At 51.9% G+C, this 17,500-nt stretch overlaps 1 protein-coding gene across 1 annotated transcript in view; it reads left to right on the top strand.

Moving 5' to 3' along the window:
* The window catches only part of patj (PATJ crumbs cell polarity complex component), a 114,752-nt gene that overhangs the window by 19,171 nt on the left and 78,081 nt on the right, over positions 1 to 17,500 (top strand). Inside the window, exons 11-16 of the mRNA XM_061237740.1 lie at positions 9,656 to 9,865; positions 10,517 to 10,627; positions 13,243 to 13,590; positions 14,940 to 14,985; positions 15,563 to 15,662; positions 16,888 to 16,968. Of these exons, the coding sequence (XP_061093724.1) occupies positions 9,656 to 9,865; positions 10,517 to 10,627; positions 13,243 to 13,590; positions 14,940 to 14,985; positions 15,563 to 15,662; positions 16,888 to 16,968 (896 nt within the window). The remainder of the gene's footprint in view (positions 1 to 9,655; positions 9,866 to 10,516; positions 10,628 to 13,242; positions 13,591 to 14,939; positions 14,986 to 15,562; positions 15,663 to 16,887; positions 16,969 to 17,500) is intronic.

Raw genomic sequence — 17,500 nt, 5'->3', positions numbered from 1 at the left:
TGTGTGTGTGTGTGAGATAGGGGGAGAGTGTGTGTGTGTGTGTGTGTGTGTGTGTGTGTGTGTGTGATAGGGGGAGTGTGTGTGTGTGATAGGGGGAGTGAGTGTGTGTGTGTGTGTGTGTGTGTGTGTGTGATAGGGGGAGTGAGTGTGTGTGTGTGTGTGTGTAGTTTTGAGTACAGCGTCAGCCTGGCACAGTGCGGTACTTCTCTTCAGTACTGTAGAGGAAACTGAGACAGGCCTGGTGTTTCAGATCTGTCAGTTCAGCTGGTGCTTACACACTGGTTATTTAAATCACAGCTTATGACAACCGATTAGGAGAAACAAAATGGCGGAGATCGGCGCGAGGTTTATCATGAAGGACTGCTGAAGCCCTGAAGAGATCAGCACAGTCTCTCGTGATTGGGGCCGACTTTGAGCAGAAGTTGAGCAGAAGTTGAGAGCAGACGGAGGTTGATGGAGATAAGCGTCTGGTTGGTTGTGGGATGATGTGAGGTTGTGTCTCGGGGAATCGGGTCAGGGCTGTGGGTATACAGTACAGATGGATAAAGGCCTGCATATTCAATTATGAATATAGAAATATCACAAGACAGCAACTCTGTGTTTTTACTTTGTGGTGCTTGCTTTATTCTCTTTCTCTCCCCCTCCCTCTCCCTCTCTCTCTCCCTCTTTCCCTCTCTGTCTCTCTCCTTCTCTCTCCCTCTCTGTCTCTCTCCTTCTCTCTCCCTCCGTCCCTCTCTGTCTCTCTGTCTCTCCCCCTCCCTCTCTTTCTCCCCCCTCTCCCTCCCCCTTCTCCCTCTCTCTTTCTCCCTCTCTCCATCCCTCCCTCTCTCTTTCTCCCTCTCTTTCTCCCTCGCCCTCTCTCCATCCCTCCCTCTCTCTTTCTCCCTCTCCCTCTCTCCATCCCTCCCTCTCTCCCTCTCTCTGAACCTCCGTGTTGCTGTGAGCTGATCCTGTTCCAGGGCGGAGAGCAGGAATTGATTTTTGCTGTTTGGAGTGGGGCAGAGGGGCCTGGTCGTTTGCAGGGGCCGATAAGGCCAGGCGAAGCGGGCCCCGTGGCCTGCCTTTCAGAGATGGGCCACTGACAGGCATCCAGGGGCCCGTTCCACGCACTCCTTTATTCTCCCCCCCGTCTCATCCCCCCTTTCTCCACTCCTCTTCTGTCGGAATTCTTCCGGGCTCTGGGACCCCCACGGACTCCGGGAAAAACTTCTCACTTTTTTTTTTTTTTTGATAAGAGAACCGTCTATTCATCTGACGGACAACATTTCTTTCTGTTTCAGCAGAAAAAAAAAGGAAAAAAAGTGCTTAGGTTAACAGAAAAGATTGGGCAACTCTTTCTGTTCGGTGTGGAAGAATGTTTTGAGTTCTGGGCTGGGAAGGGGAGGCGCTTTCAGCAGTGTAGAGTTTGGGTAAACTCCAGTAATACGGGTCTGTCAGGCACCGGGCTGTTCCCGGCGTTACGTACAGCGAATAGACTCTCTAAATCACGGCTCTTTTACTTTTCCTGACACGAGTAATGTTTAAAAAATGAGAAGTGCGAGGGTAATTGTCGCCGCTGATGTGTAAACGAACGACAGCCCCCCCCCCCCCCCCCGTATTCCCTGCTAACGGCCCTAATGGTGATTGATGAAGGAGGTGTGTTTTTAAGTAGCTTTGCTGAAACGCCGCGCTTTAGCCGGGTTCAGCGGGAAGGTGCCGGGACGGGAGTCAGTCGAGCGTTCCCCCGCAGTCGTTTAAAAGTCACTTAAAAGTGTTGCCGGGATACGGTTTCTGAAAAACGCCTTTCGGCGCCGGCCGGCTCGTTAAGACGCGGCGGTCACCCCGCGCGGTCGGGTTAATGCCGTTTGTCTGGGACACCTGGGTCGGGCAGACCCCGCTCACGTGGGCTACGCCTTTCTGGGGCACTTCAGCTCCGGAGTTCGGTAAAAAAATTGAAAATTCAAACTGAATGCTAATCTGATAATAATAGTTTGTTATTTAGCGAGACCAAAGTGTGACTTACAGTTGATTAGACTAAGCAGGGGACAATCCTCCCCTGGAGCAGTGTGGGGTTAAGGGCCTTGCTCAAGGGCCCAACGGCTGTGTGGATCTCATTGCGCCTACACTAGGGCTTGACTGACAAACCTTCCGGGTCCCAGTCTTGTACCTCAGCCACTAGGCTACATGCTGAATACACTGGTCAAGTGCCAGTTTGATTTCTGATTGGCTGCTGACCGATACACAGAAACGTTGAAAAGACACGCACTTCAGCCTCCACACACTTCAGCCTACACGCACTTCAGTGGCATTTGAGTAAGATCCCCACAAATACACAAAGAGCACTTAGATTGTGCTATGCCAGCGCTACTCAACACCACGTCCTGCGGGCCGCGGTGTCTGCGGACATTCGCTTCGACCGTGCGCTACACCGCCCGATTTCACAAATCAGCTTATTATCCGTGCCAAGCAGGTGAAATAATCAGTGAAATCAGGCGGTGTCGTGCACGGTCGGAGTACATACCTGCAGACACTGCGGCCCGCAGGACGTGGAGTTCCGTAGCGCTGTGCTGTACTATTGTAGATAAAATGCGTGATTTGTAACTTCCTTAAAAGGCACTGGACATATCGGAGTGGGCGTGGCCATGTGACAGGGTCCAATGAGAAGCACTTTGTCTCTTGGTATACAGTAATGGCCCTTATCAGTCAGGGGCTCCACTCTTTCCCAGCTCAGGAGCCTCTTAATTAGTAAATGCAGTCCATGTGTCCGACCTTTTGTGCAATTATTTAAAGGACAATGAATTACTGCAGCAATGGGGCCCATCTGAGGCACTGGAAACGCACTCCGCTACGCCTCTTCTCACCTCCAGAGGGCGCCTTAGACAGAACATGTCCCAATCCTGCTCTGGTTTTCCGTCCTCCCGGGTAATTAATCGAGAAGTTAGAAGTGTTACTCACTGGCCAGACTGCCCTCCCACCTGACTCCCAGGTAAAGGGAGGGTGGAAAACCGGCAGTTCTCGGCCCTCGAGGACCGTGATTCCAGGACTTCTCCGACAGACAGATTGGGAACTACTGCCAAAAGCCGCGATGGATACGCAATCCAGGTCAATCAAATTGATAAAGCGAAAAAAAAATACCCCAGGAGTGTAGCAACGAGTCCCTACGCACGTGTGCCGGCAGTATTTATGTAATATGTATTTAGTTTATGAATAAGTAATATCCCACTCGTAATAAATTTGAATTATAAACGCGGCGCAGACATACCTGCGGGAGAGCCGGCTAATTTGTGGCGTCTGAGTGAGTTACGCTCCGCTCTGTGGAAGTGGACCTGCTTTCCGGCTCTGATGGAGAAAGCAGGTCTGCTGTAGCGGCTCTCCTGTAAAACAAAGGGCCGTCCAGATTAGATTTACTGTACATAAAACCGCAGAGTTAGATTTACTGAACATAAACTGCTGAGTGCGGCTCCGTGGTCCCCCTGCGTTCCTGGGAGCAAATACAGTCCTCCTGCGTATGGCTTCAACCATTCACTTATTTATTTACCGGGAAAACTGGAGAGCCAAAATGGATTCCGAATTCCTCGGGCAGTGGGCAGTTCACCCGACTCGCCCACTAATATAGCGGTCGGCTTTAACCTTTATTTTTCTAAGGAAGAAGTCACTAGATGTATGTATGTATTGGTTGTTATACAACATTTGAAGGAGGAACAGTATCTCACACAAAGCCAAACCGCTAGGCTATCTTTACGTTTCTGTTGATTTGTTGTATTGGCGATATCGTTCTTTAACTTTCCTTTTTTTTCCTTTTTTTTTTACATAATACACGCGTCTTGGAGGACAAAAACATGTTGCAGTGAAAACATTTTTTAAAATATATATGGTTTTCTTAATAGCATGTCCCTCATGTTACGAGATGCTGTGTGGAGCTCAGGGAAGCCAGAGTGTAACGTCCTCGTTTGAGGACACATGGTCTCAGGGGGTTAAAGTCGTTTTTATAAATTTGTAAACGTGTTGGTAAAACCGCTGTATAATTGCAATAACGCCCTGAGAGTCGTGACTTGCGGTGAGATATTGTGACCGCTGCGCTGATGTATGACTCTCGGCCGTGTGCCTGGAGCCTGGAGACCGCAGCACTGCAGAGACAATACCTCACGCCAAGCCACGCCCCCTGCATCACTGCATAATGACTTATTTACCCCGCTGACACGTGTGCACCTACGGAAAACCGCCCAGACGATGGCACTGCACGTGTGCCACAGGACGGATGAGCTCCCGGGACCGCGAGCGAGGACACTTACACTGGAATGTTGAACGGAGATATGATGGGGCTGGCGGGTGGAGGACTGCAGGTCAGGCGTTGAGGGCGGGCGGAGGACTGCAGGTGGGGTGTTACTGGTGGGCGGAGGACAGTAGGTGGGGTGTTGATGGTGGGCGGAGGACAGCAGGTGGGGTGTTGATGACGGGCGGAGGACTGTAGGTGGGGTGTTGAGCGTGGGTGGAGGACAGGAGGTGGGGTGTTGATGGCGGGCGGAGGACAGGAGGTGGGGTGTTACTGGCGGGCGGAGGACAGTAGGTGGGGTGTTGATGGCGGGCGGAGGACAGTAGGTGGGGTGTTACTGGCGGGCGGAGGACTGTAGGTGGGGTGTTACTGGCGGACGGAGGTGGTTTGTGTCAGCGGCGGTAATGAGGGAGGTGGTTTGTGTCAGCGGCGGTAATGAGGGAGGTGGTTTGTGTCAGCGGCGGTAATGAGGGAGGTGGTTTGTGTCAGCGGCGGTAATGAGGGAGGTGATGCACGGACCTGCTCCTCTACGGGCGGCCTGCCTGGACTTACTCCCTCATAATGAGAGTAAAGGTCTGTTATTCGTATCCAAAGCCCACTTGCAGTTGATTAGACTAAGCAGGGGACAATCTCGATTTGGAGCAATGTGGGGTTAAGGTCCTTGCTCAAGGGCCCAACGGCTGCACTGATCTTACGGTGGCTACGCTGGGTCTTGAACCACCAACCTTCCAGGTCCCAGACATGTAACTTAGCCACTAGGCTACATGCTGCCCCTGCTCCAGTTTCTCCAGAACCGGATGGAGTCCGTCACTCCTCTGCGGCTGGCTTGCGTCATCGGTAATCAGGGATCCCGTTCGGCATCAGTGTGTGACATCACTGGGTGTGTCCGCCACTTTAAAACCTCTTTAAGTAGCGTTGTCGTGCTGGTGTAATCACGTGTTTTCAGACGCCTCTTAATGGAGGATGTTTACAGGGCCCTGGTGTCAAAAACGGTTAAATCTGTGTGAGTATCCTTTTCAATTCATGTACATATTCAGTCCAGCAGCACACAGCTGCCCAGACAGCAGTGAAATGGCCTTGTAGAGTGGGGAAAAGGTTTATGGAGCCCTGGCCCAATGAGCAGTCTCGATAGTGCAGTGAAAGGTTAACACAGTCCTGGCCCAATGAGCAGTCTTGATAGTGCAGTGAAAGGTTAACACAGTCCTGGACCAATGGACAGTCTTGATAAAGCAGCAGCCCTGACCAATGAACAGCCTGTATAGAGCAGCAGAACTGTGCCAATGAACAACCTTGATAGATGGTGCCCTTATCCTCATGAAGGCCTGGATGTATCCTGATGCCACATACAGATTACACATCGCACTGCTCGACTGTTATGTTTTTAATGTGCGATTCCTCACTCGCTGATATGCTGGTAGTTACAACCCTGACTATTATAGTTTCTACTTGTGGCACAGAGAGAAAAATTATGTGTACTTGCAAGTCAGATCACATAATAAATGGTTTCACATAATACACGGTTATCTCGGTTTAACCGAAGCTCTGAGACAGAGGGAAGATATAATTTTGGGATGAATAACAGTTCGCCGTTCCGTCAAAACACTTTTTCTTGCTGCACCATGCAGTCTGCCCCCTAGTGGGCGCCCGCAAGCCTTGCAGACGGGGTACGATCATGAAATCGTTAAACTTGAATGAATGTGAGGCCTGGGGAGGCCTGTAGCGTAGTGGTTAAGGTACGTGACTGTGACCCGCAAGTTCAGTCGGTGGTTCAATCCCCGGTGTAGCCACAATAAGATCCGCACAGCCGTTGGACCCTTGAGCAAGGCCCTTAACCCTGCATTGCTCCAGGGGAGGATTGTCTCCTGCTTGGTCTAATCAACTGTATGTTGCTCTGGATAAGAGCGTCTGCCAAATGCCAATAATGTAATGAGATTCAGCACTCAAACGTTAAAGCCCAGCGGTTCGGTCTCCATTTCACTGTTACTCTGAAACGCGGGGTTTGCCGATACCGAGGGCTTCAGCAGTCGCGGTCGGGAAGAACGTCGGCGTAGACGTACAGTAATGGCCGCCCGCGGCTCTGTGGGAGTTGTAGTTCTCGAGCGGTAATCGCCCGTAGGACTGCGACACGGCGGGCCCTGTGTTTTTATGCGGACCCCTAAATCACGGGCGCGGTCGAGCGGGGGGGCGTAGATAGCGCAGGGACGGCTTCTCGGTGCTGACAGGCTGGGGATCGATACGGGACGCAGCGGGTCGTCCCATCCCGATGACGTAACTCCAAACTGCCCCCCCCCCACTCCATCGCTGCTCTGTTTGCAGAACCCCCCCCGCTCACTGCCCCCCCGTCCCCCGTCCCGCTTGGCGAGGTTTAAACGCTCTAGCTCGCTGACATCATCGCCCGGGTGGGATGAGAGTGCGGGGGGGTGGGGGGGGTCAGGGGGGATCGAAGTGAAACACGCTTGGCTGAAACTCCGGAGCTGGACAATGCAGCCTGTGTCTAACCCAAAGGACCAGCTGGACTGGAACTCCACCCCCCCCCTCTCTCCCTCTCTCTCTCTCTCTCTCTCTCTCTCTCTCTCTCTCTCTCTCTCTCTCTCAAACTTTTCCCTCTTTTTTTTCCCCCTTCCTCCTCTTTTTTTCACTGTGTTCCCGTGTTCATCCACCCTTTCTCCAGGCCTCAGCTCACCCCCCTCCCCACCCTCAACCCCCACCCCCCGACCCCCCCACCCTCACCCCTCCCAAAATTGCCTTTTTTCCCCGGCCTGCGCCGGTTCTGCCACGGTGGTAAATTGTGTAATCAGTCCTGGTGATTGGACCCAGCACCGGCCCTGTTCTTTTCACGTTCCCCCTTCCTCGGCTCTGTCCACCGGAGTCTTCATCACCGATCAGGGCCGGGCCGGGCCCACAGTCAGCCCTCCGTCTGCACTCACCGGTCAGGACCGAGGGCTGCGGACTCCTCCTCAGGTTAACGGCCTGAGCTCCTCCTCAGGTTAACGGCCTGAGCTCCTCCTCAGGTTAATGGTCTGAGCTCCTCCTCAGGTTAACAGTCTCTAAAGCACAGTCACTGGGTTTCAGGTGTACTGCAGCAGGCCTGCTGCGGGTGTTTTGGTCCACTGTGCTGGTTTTGTGGTGTAAAGCTCAGTGACTGGGTTTTAGGTGCAGTGCAGTTGAGGCTGTTTTGGTCCTCTGGTTTTGTGATGTAAAGCTCAGTAACTGGGTTTCAGGTGCAGTGCAGTTGAGGCTGTTTTGGTCCTCTGGTTTTGTGATGTAAAGCTCAGTAACTGGGGTTCAGGTGTAGTGCAGTTGGCACACTGCGGGTGTTTTGGTCCACTGTGCTGGTTTTGTGATGTAAAGCTCAGTAACTGGGTTTCAGGTGCAGTGCAGTTGGCACACTGCGGGTGTTTTGGTCCACTGGTTTTGTGATGTAAAGCTCAGTAACTGGGTTTCAGGTTTCAGGTGTAGTGCAGTTGGCACACTGCGGGTGTTTTGGTCCACTGTGCTGGTTTTGTGATGTAAAGCTCAGTCACTGAGGTCAGGAGAGTGTTAAGCTGTGTGCTTTATTAGCATTCCACTGGAGCTAATAATCCATTAGCCAAATACTGCTGGGCTCCGCAGGTCTCTGTGTGTGTGTGTGTGTGTGTGTGTGTGTGTGTGTGTGTGTGTGTGTGTGTGTGTGTGTGTGTGTGTGTGTGTGTGTGTGTGTGTGTGTGTGTGTGTGTGTGTGTGTGTGTGTGTGTGTGTGTGTGTGTGTCTGTGTGTGTGTGTGTGTGTCTGTCTGTCTGTCTGTCTGTCTGTCTGTCTGTCTGTCTGTCTGTCTGTCTGTCTGTCTGTCTGTCTGTCTGTCTGTCTGTCTGTCTGTCTGTCTGTCTGTCTGTCTGTCTGTCTGTCTGTCTGTCTGTCTGTCTTAACGTGTGTGTTTTTATCGGTCTCTGTGTGTGCGCGCGTGTGTCTGTACATTTGTAGACGTTGTCTGTACGTGTGCGTGTTCCCTGACATGACATGACCGTGTGCAGTAAGGGGCGTGGTGTTCTCTCCCTCTCCTGCGCCACACACACACACACACACACACACACACACACACACACACACCCCTGGGAGAGCCGAACACAAAGTCCCTTTCATTTCTGAACCGCCCTGCGCTCCAACTCCGCTCCTGTCCAGGACGGCCAATCGCAGACCCACCCCGCCGGCCAATCGCCGGCCTTCTCTCCCGGCGCACCGACCGCTCACGCGACCAATGGCTGCGCTGCGTCAGGAAACGCTGACCGTTAAACGCTCCTCTCCCGTTACGGCCGGATCGGCGTCCCTGCTAATTACCGCAGTACGGCTTCCTCTTCCGACGCCGGAATAACCACTTGTTAATCACTTTTATACTGTCAGTCGTCACATAAAAATCAGCCCATATGGGTCATCAAATATATTGTGGGACGCATCAAATTGGAGCTGAATTGCGCTTTTATGGCCTGGCCCCGCTCGTAACGTGATTGATACCTGTGACACCTCAGCAGGGGACGGGAAGGCGCTGCGGCGTTTTCTCAAAGCGCTCGGCTGGGCTGACGGTGGTTCTCGGGCGTCCGGAGGCGAGAATGTCGATGCGCGGACTGTTGTAGTTCTGCAGCCTGATTGGCTCGCTGTGATTCCCCAAAGGATTTTGAATACTTTTGTGGGCACCCACCCCCCGTGCAAACTACCAAACAGAATTCTCATACATAATTGCTGTAAATACCAATACTGAAGTAAGAGCTGTGTGACTCCGTTTAGCCCAGTGGTAACCAACCCTGTTCCTGGAGATCTTCCGTCCATTTCTTCTCTATACACCTGACTACTAATTAGCGTCTCAACAAGATCTCTAGCTGCTGAATGAGGTGTGCTTTCTTAGGGCGGGAGTGAAAACCTCCAGGAGCAGGGTTGGTTACCACTGATTCTACCTTTTCTTGATGACATAAAAGTGTAATTTGCTTCCTGTTTTTCCGCCTGTTCTGCTCCGTCTCTCTATCACTGTCTCTGTAATTGGCTGGACGCGGTTGCTTACCTGTGACTGGCCACAGCCCTTGATTGACAGCTGGGCATGTCTTCCATAACCATAACATAACCAGCACAGCCCCCGAGCTGACTACCGCATCTGCACTTGTGGGGAACGGGGTTTTTAGCGAGAACATTTATCCCACTCTCTCTGGCCAAACCCCGGCACTGTGAGAACATGCTCGGTTAAACCCTAAACGCTGTAGAGCAGTCCGGCAGCGCGATAGCCGAGCGTAAGGTCATTTTAAGGTGTCCCCTCGGCCAGTGAAAACGCCAGCACAGCACAGCGCAGCTCTGTGCGAATCTCTTTGTGCTGCGTCCTGTATTCACCGCGAGCGTGTTCGTGTGACTCCCGCTTGCCGTGGTCTCTGTCGCCCCCTGCAGGACCCGCTCGACATCGCGCGCTCGGTCATCGTGATTCGCTCGCTGGTCCCCGGGGGCGTGGCCGAGGCCCACGGCGGGGTCCTCCCCGGCGACCAGCTGGTGTTCGTTAACGACACGCACCTGGACACCTGTCACCTGCCGCAGGCCGTGGAGGTGCTGAAGGCCGCGCCTCCCGGAACGGTCTACCTGGGCATCCGCAAGCCCCTGGTGGTGAGCTCAGTCCTCTGACAGCACTAAATATTACATTCAATTAAATATGTCATCTACAACATGTGGAGTTCATGGATTTATTGTTGTTATTAATTTCAGTTTTATTGTATGTTTTTATGATTTATTTATTGATTGATCATTGATTTTTTTATTTTAACTTTCCTGGTTGATTTTTAAATTTTTTATTGTTTGTTGATGGTTTTATATGGCTCACTTCTCTTATTTTTTCCCTATGTCTATTTAAAAAAATAAAAAAATAAAATAAAGTTGAGGAGCCATGCTGGGCTGACAAAATGTGTTTAAAGTAACCAAAAAAAAATTAACGACACAAAAAGTGTTTTAGGATATTAAATGCATCGTTTTTGAGAGTGTGTCTCTCTTCTGCTGGGTATGCTGGGAAATGTAGTTCTAATTAGGGACTTCCTATCTTTAGCCCTGATCTGAGTGAGTAAAAGCTTGGTCTGTTGTGCTGGGTATGCTGGGAAGTGTAGTTCTAATTGGGGACGTCCTGTCCTCAGCCCTGGTCTGAGAGAGTGAAGCCTCGGTCTGCTCTGCTGGGTATGCTGGGAAGTGTAGTTCTCATTAGGAGATTCCTGTCCTCAGCCCTGGTCTGAGTGAGTAAAACCTTGCTTTGTGTCCCACTCTGGACAGACGGACGAGTCGCGGGGTAGCGGACCGGTGGAGGTGGAGGCCCCCAGAGAAGAGGCTGAAGTGACTGAGGACACAGAGTCTCTCAGGGAGACCAGCCCACCTGTCCCTGAGGTAATCCCCCCCCCCCCGGGCAACTTTAGTCTGCCGGTTCAATCCCCCACCCTGGGTGTGTCCAAGTTGCGAGTCACCCGACCCCCCCCAATTGCTCCCAACGAGCTGATTGGTGCCTTGCATGCCAGCCTTTCCCCGTTAGCATGCGTGTGAGCGGGTGTGTGTAAATGGGTGAATGAGAGGGATTAATTGTAAAGCGCTTTGGATGAAAGTGCAATATTAATGCAGTCTATTTAGCATTTAACCCCCCCCCCCCCCCTTTTTCCTTACTTTCTAAATCCCAGCTGACACAAAATGTCCTCACAACACTGCTTCCCTGTAGTGCCAGTGTTACACATTCCACTATCCTTGTGAGGACATTTTGTGTCACTGTAAGTAGCTGGGATTAAATACATTACAACAGGCTGACTGAGACCGTAACATCAGTTCTGGCACATATTAGTGTTATTCTTGTAGAATTAAATATTAATATGTTGAAGTTGTTTCATTTGGCGCTGAGTTTTTCTTAACTTTTTTTTTTTTCCCCTCCCCTGTCCTGGTTTGTTTTAATCACGGTTTTAGACGTAATTGTGTTTGTGTCTTTTAACGCAAGTGCTGCGTGTACGTGGCGGTAGTTCCACAGCCATTAGCGGAGTCTGAGAAGCGTCCCAGCGGGGAGCTAAATTATCGTGCGTCATCCTGTCGATACCGCGAGCGTTAGCGGCCGAGCACATCTCCGGGGTGAGGGCCTAGTGCGCGAGGGCCCGTCATCGCCGGTTTGAAAGCCGTGCGCTCGGCGAGGCGAAAGGTTCTCCGTGCCTCGGATCCGTCTCGGGGCCGAGGAGACGAATCGACTGCTTTTCGAGACGATGCGCTTGGAAAGGAGGGTTTTAGCGGATACTTTTCCCCCGCCAGTTGAAAGATTAACCCGGCAAACGACCTTGTTTGACATTAGCGCACGCGAGGATCGTGCGGCGTGGGTTGTTTTTCGCCCGAAAGGGATTTGTCCAGGTGCGCCACACCCCCACCCCCCCCCCGCCCCCTGCCTCAGCCCGAGGTGTCCCGTACGATCCTTGAATTTTTAGCAAAGATGTAATTGCGGCGTGGAGTTGAGCGCAGTAGTAGTAAATCTACCCAAAAACGAGACTAATTGCGCTATTAAGATTTTAGACTCGGCACATTTTTCATGGCAAATTGGTTCTGGGGCTGCGAGGGGCCTGAACGGAGGGGGGGGGGTGGGGGGGCGGGAAGGGGGGGGGGGGGGCGGCTGGGTACGAAGGCGCTGACTCAGCCGTTTTCTCCGCAGCAAGGGGAAAAGTGCGTTTTCAGCTCTTACGAGCCTTAAGTGCGTCTGGGGCGAGTGTGTGTGAGGACAGCCCCTGCCCCCCTCCCCCTGAGGGTGTGTGTGTGTGTGCGAGTGTGTGATCGAGCGAGCGAGCGAGCGAGTGTGTGTGTGTGTGTGTGTGTGTGTGTGTGTGTGAGTGAGTGAAAGATAAAGGGCTCTTTGTATGCGGCAAGCAGGACAGGAGTGCTTTTCACAGATCACAAGTTTCTGATAGAGGCGGTAAAAAAAAAAAAAAGAAGACGAAGGGAAAAAAACGCAGGGGAAGTGATCAGGTTCTGAGGTTTGCTTTCAGAAACGCCCGTCTCTCTGCTGAGAGGGGTCTGAGCCTCTCGCCCGTCTCTCTGCTGAGAGGGGTCTGAGCCTCTCGCCCGTCTCTCTGCTGAGAGGGGTCTGAGCCTCTCGCCCGTCTCTCTGCTGAGAGGGGTCTGAGCCTCTCGCCCGTCTCTCTCTCTCTCTCTCTCGTCTCTCGCCCACGGATCGCGCTGTGACTCGGGCCTTTGTTTCGGGCCCTCGGATAAGAGGATAACTTAATTTGTGTGTGGAAGCCCTGGAGCTGGATGAGGAGAGGGGTCGGAGGGCGGGACGGGTCGGGTGAGCTCCGCAGCTGTTTTGCGGTCGAACCTCAGACGGCCGAGAGGACCCCGGACCCCGGGGCCTGGGACAAGCCTGGTGGCTGATCTTAAGGACGCTCTGTTCCAGCGTGCGGTTCGGACACTGCGTCCGGTGTCCAACCTGGATCCTGCCACTGCCCGTTGGTGTTGGTCGCGAAAGCATTTATTTCCAGAAATATCTCCCTTGTTTTGTGGGGTTTCCTTCTTCTTTATCCAGTGTCCTTCTTCTTTCTCCAGTGACGGTGAAGAATGGAGTGTGCACGAGTTGGGTGTGGTGTGTGGTTAAGGGTTGGAGTTTGGTGTGGGGTTGAGGGGTGGGGTGTGTTGTGAGGTTAGAGGGTGTTGTTTTGTTTGAGGTAAAGTTATGGACAAAGGTGCACAGCCCCAAGAGTCCCGTGTCGACAAATGGGTCTTTCAGCGCACTTGTCCCTGGCTATGGTAATGGTTGGCCTTTATATAGCGCCTTTATCCAAAGCACTGTACAATGGATGCTCATTCACCCATTTATACACACACTCACACACCGACGGCGACTAGCTGCCTTGCAAGGTTAGGCTCAGGGACACTTCAACACACACGTTGTTGTATTTCGCTCTGAATAAGAGCATCTGCCCATCCCTGTACTGTAGTGTAATGTGATGTAATGTAATGTAATGTTTGAGGTACCACTCTTGCTCCAGAGTTTCGCGGACGACCCCCCCAGCCCCAGGGAGCCGTCTGACGAGCCAGAGTGGATCCTGGACGGCTCCTTCTCCCTCCCCCGCTACGCCTCCCCCTCCACTGCCCCGCACACCCCGCCCGGGGAGAGGGAGATGGCGGTGGACGATGAGGAGGTGGAGGAGGAAGAGGAGGAGGAGCAGGCCAAGGACTCGACGTCCGAGGAGGAGGAGGGTGATGATGATGATGATGATGATGATGATGATGAAGAAGGGCCGTCCCTGTACCCTGAGCGTGACACTCCCGTGTGGGACGAGCTGGAGGAGGCAGCGCCTGTGGCCCCGCCCCCCGGGCTGGCCCACCTGCCCCAGGTGAGGAAAGGGCGTGGCCGCCTGGACGAGCCTCTCCCGGGGGTGTGCCGCGCGGCTAAATTAAGCTTCAGAGACGTGTCAAAGACCTGACGCAAATTCAACAGTTCTTAGAGTTGACGGCCGGTGTCCTGTACCTGCTTAATTTTGTAAGGTCCCAGATATCCGTAATTATAGTTCTTGAAGTGGTCGATCAGACCTGGGTCAAATAGGTCATTGTTTTGGATTAATTAATTAAATAAATAAAATTAATTAATTTCCTATGCTTTACTGAGCTTGTCTGGTGTATTGGAACCTATGAAATGCTCTCAAGAAGCGCAAAGCGCTCCTTCTGGATGGCTCATTTGCACCATGCAAGATCAATAGAGCACAGAAAATTAAGGATTTGTCCCAAGTCTGTGGTGGATACATGTCTCCAGCAAGGTTGATAATGGGTGTTAAGGAGCTAACCGTATAACCTTAAATGTATAAGGTTCTTGTTCACGAGTGAGGGTAGAAGGGAGCGTGAGATCGACAGGCGGATCGGTGCAGCGTCAGCAGTAATGCGGGCGTTGCACCGGACCGTCGTGGTGAAGAAGGAGCTGAGCCGGAAGGCGAAGCTCTCGATTTACTGGTCGATCTACGTCCCAACCCTCACCTATGGTCACAAGCTTTGGGTAGTGACCGAAAGAACGAGATCGCGTATACAAGCGGCCGAAATGAGCTTCCTCCGTAGGGTGGCCGGGCTCAGCCTTAGAGATAGGGTGAGGAGCTCGGACATCCGGAGGGAGCTTGGAGTAGAGCCGCTGCTCCTTCGCGTCGAAAGGAGCCAATTGAGGTGGTTCGGGCATCTCATCAGGATGCCTCCCGGGCGCCTCCCTTTGGAGGTTTTCCGGGCTCGTCCAACTGGGCGGAGACCCCGAGGGAGACCCAGAGCCCGCTGGAGAGATTATATATCTCTCCTGGCCAGGGAACGCCTCGGGATCCCCCAGGAGGAGCTAGAATGCGTTGCTGGGGAGAGGGACGCCTGGAATACCCGGCTTTGCCTACTGCCCCCGCGACCCGACTCCGGATAAGCGGGTGATGATGGATGGATGGATGGATGGTATAAGGTTCTAACATTTTTGACAAAAATTAGATTTCACATTGTACATTCAGACTGCTTTTAGCGTGTTGGGTCATTTTGACCTCTGAAGAACCGCCCTGCCTTTCAGAATTTGCTGTGTTAGAATGTGAAAGATTTGAAGCTCAACATCTCAGAACAAATCTCAGAAGGCAGATAAGAACCATGGTCGGGCGGTGATGGAGGAGTAATGCAGTGAGATTGGGGGGGTGTGTGTGTGTGTGTGAATGACACTCTGCTGTCCCGCCAGGATCTGGAGACTATCAGACCACCACTGGAAAACCGGGCCCTGCTGGGTGAGTCATAGGGGCCGCTCAGGGGCCCCGCTGTCTGGCCCCCCCCCCTCTCTCTCTGGGGCCCCGCTCTGAAGCCTGTGTCACAAAGCAAAGATCACTGAGCTGGATAACTGCATGGAGTAAAACCTGGAACCGCTCTCCGTTTCAGTCCATGTTCCAGTTTCACGAGTGTTCTGTGGTTTTACTCAATGCAGTAATCCAACTCACGCCATAATCCTGGTTTTATGAAATACCCCCTCATCCTGTGTGTGGTTTATTGAGTGGGGTTGAGTGGATGTGTTTTGTGTGGTTTATTGAGTGGGGTTGAGTGGATGTGCTGTGTGTGTTTGTTGAGTGGGGCTGAGTGGATGTGCTGTGTGTGTTTGTTGAGTGGGGTTGAGTGGATGTGTTGTGTGTGTTTGTTGAGTGGGGCTGAGTGGATGTGCTGTGTGTGTTTGTTGAGTGGGGTTGAGTGGATGTGCTGTGTGTGTTTGTTGAGTGGGGTTGAGTGGATGTGCTGTGTGTGTGTTTATTGAGTGGGGTTGAGTGGATGCGCTGGTTTTATGCTCTTGTGCGATCACGGTTCATGTGTCTCCAGATCTGTCCACTGAGATGTGGAGGGAGACCGGGGAGAGTGATGTGGACTCTGACTCCAGGAATGGAGGCTCCGAGCTCACACTGACGGATACGGACACTGAGTGAGTGAACACACACACACACACACACACACACACACACACACACACACACACACACACACACACACCACACACACACACACACACACACACTCACACACACTCACACACACACACACACACACACACATTCACACACACACACACACACATTCTCACACACGCGCACACACACACACACACACACACACACACACACACACATTCACACCACACACACACACACACACACACACTCACACCACACACACACACACATTCACACCACACACACACACACACACACACTCACACTCACACTCACACATACACACACGCGCACACACACACACACACACACACACACACATCCACACACACACACACATCCACACACACACACACACACACACACACATTCTCACACACGCACACACACACACACACACACACATTCACACCACACACACACACACACACACTCACACCACACACACACACACACACATTCACACCACACACACACACACTCACACTCACACATACACACACACACACGCACACACACACACATTCGCACACACACACACATTCACACCACACGCACACACACACACACACACACACACTCACACACACGCACACACACACACACACACACACACACACACACACACACACAGGAGCGGAGGCTTTGAGCTCACACTGATGGATACATACACTGAATGAGTGAGCACACACACATACACACACACACGTGCATACACACACACAGTTTATAGAATGACTCCCCACTTATATATCGAACAGTTTGTGCTTATTCATTCTCCCAACATTCCCTTTGAAATGGCTCATCCAATTACAGCATTTCTCAAAGATCAAAAAAAGAAAGATGGTTAAACAATGCTATGGGATCCAATGAGATGCATGATTGTTTGAAATACCCTGGCGATTGGCTGCTCTGCTGTGTATAACTGATTCACTTTAATGTTGGATTTAGTTACTCACTAGAGGGCTTGCAGCGCCATCTGCTGGTGAAAAAGGGTATAACACAGCTCTTAAACATCCGTTGCTCAAACCCCCTGTTGTCTTAACAAGCCATAGATGAGTAACCAGCTGAGCAGGACTGGGTTTTAAAGTGAAACATGCAGTAATACTTCAGCAAACGGAAAATAAAATGCAAAGATAAAAAAGTTAATTCACAGTGCTCCTTGTGTTTCCCCCCCCACTGTTGTGATGTCATCAGATCTATCCAATCGGCTGCCAAGGAGGAGAGGAAGAGGAGGAGCCAGGGTGCGTACAGGCCCGCTCAGAGAGGAGGGTACAGGTACGGTGTTTTAACACACACCTCGGAACGCTTCATTCACCGCTCAAGTGGAACTACAGCAATTAATTTAGCTCATTTAGCCAATTACATTTCCTACCCTGTCAGTGGCCTGAGTGTTTTGTTGTGAGTGGTGACATTTCAGGAGTTATGTTAGGTCAGTGTTTTTGCAGTTTAATTATAGTCGTCGTGTGTGAGCTTCTGTTGAAGGCCTGGAGCAGCCTGTAGCCTAGTGGCTAAGGTGTTTCACTGCGACCTGGAAGGTTGGTGGTTCAAGCCGCAGTGTAGCCACAATAAGATCAGTGCAGCTGTTGGGCCCTTAACCTTAACCTCACATTGCTCCAGGGGGGATTGACCAGGTCTAATCAGGTCTAAGTTACTTTGGATAAAAGCGTCTGCTAATTGGCTGGAATGTAAATGTAATGCGTGTGCTTTCTGTCTGAGGGTTTCAGTCTCATTGTATGTGTCTGTAATTGTGTTGTCAGTGAGTCTGTAGTTGTGTTGGAGCGGTTGTTACAGCGGGTTTTTTCCCCTC

The sequence above is a fragment of the Conger conger genome, chromosome 4, assembly GCF_963514075.1.
Source record: "Conger conger chromosome 4, fConCon1.1, whole genome shotgun sequence".
NCBI lineage: Eukaryota > Metazoa > Chordata > Actinopteri > Anguilliformes > Congridae > Conger > Conger conger.
The sequence above is the reverse complement of the archived record's forward strand: the minus strand, read 5'-3'. Positions and strand labels throughout refer to the sequence as shown.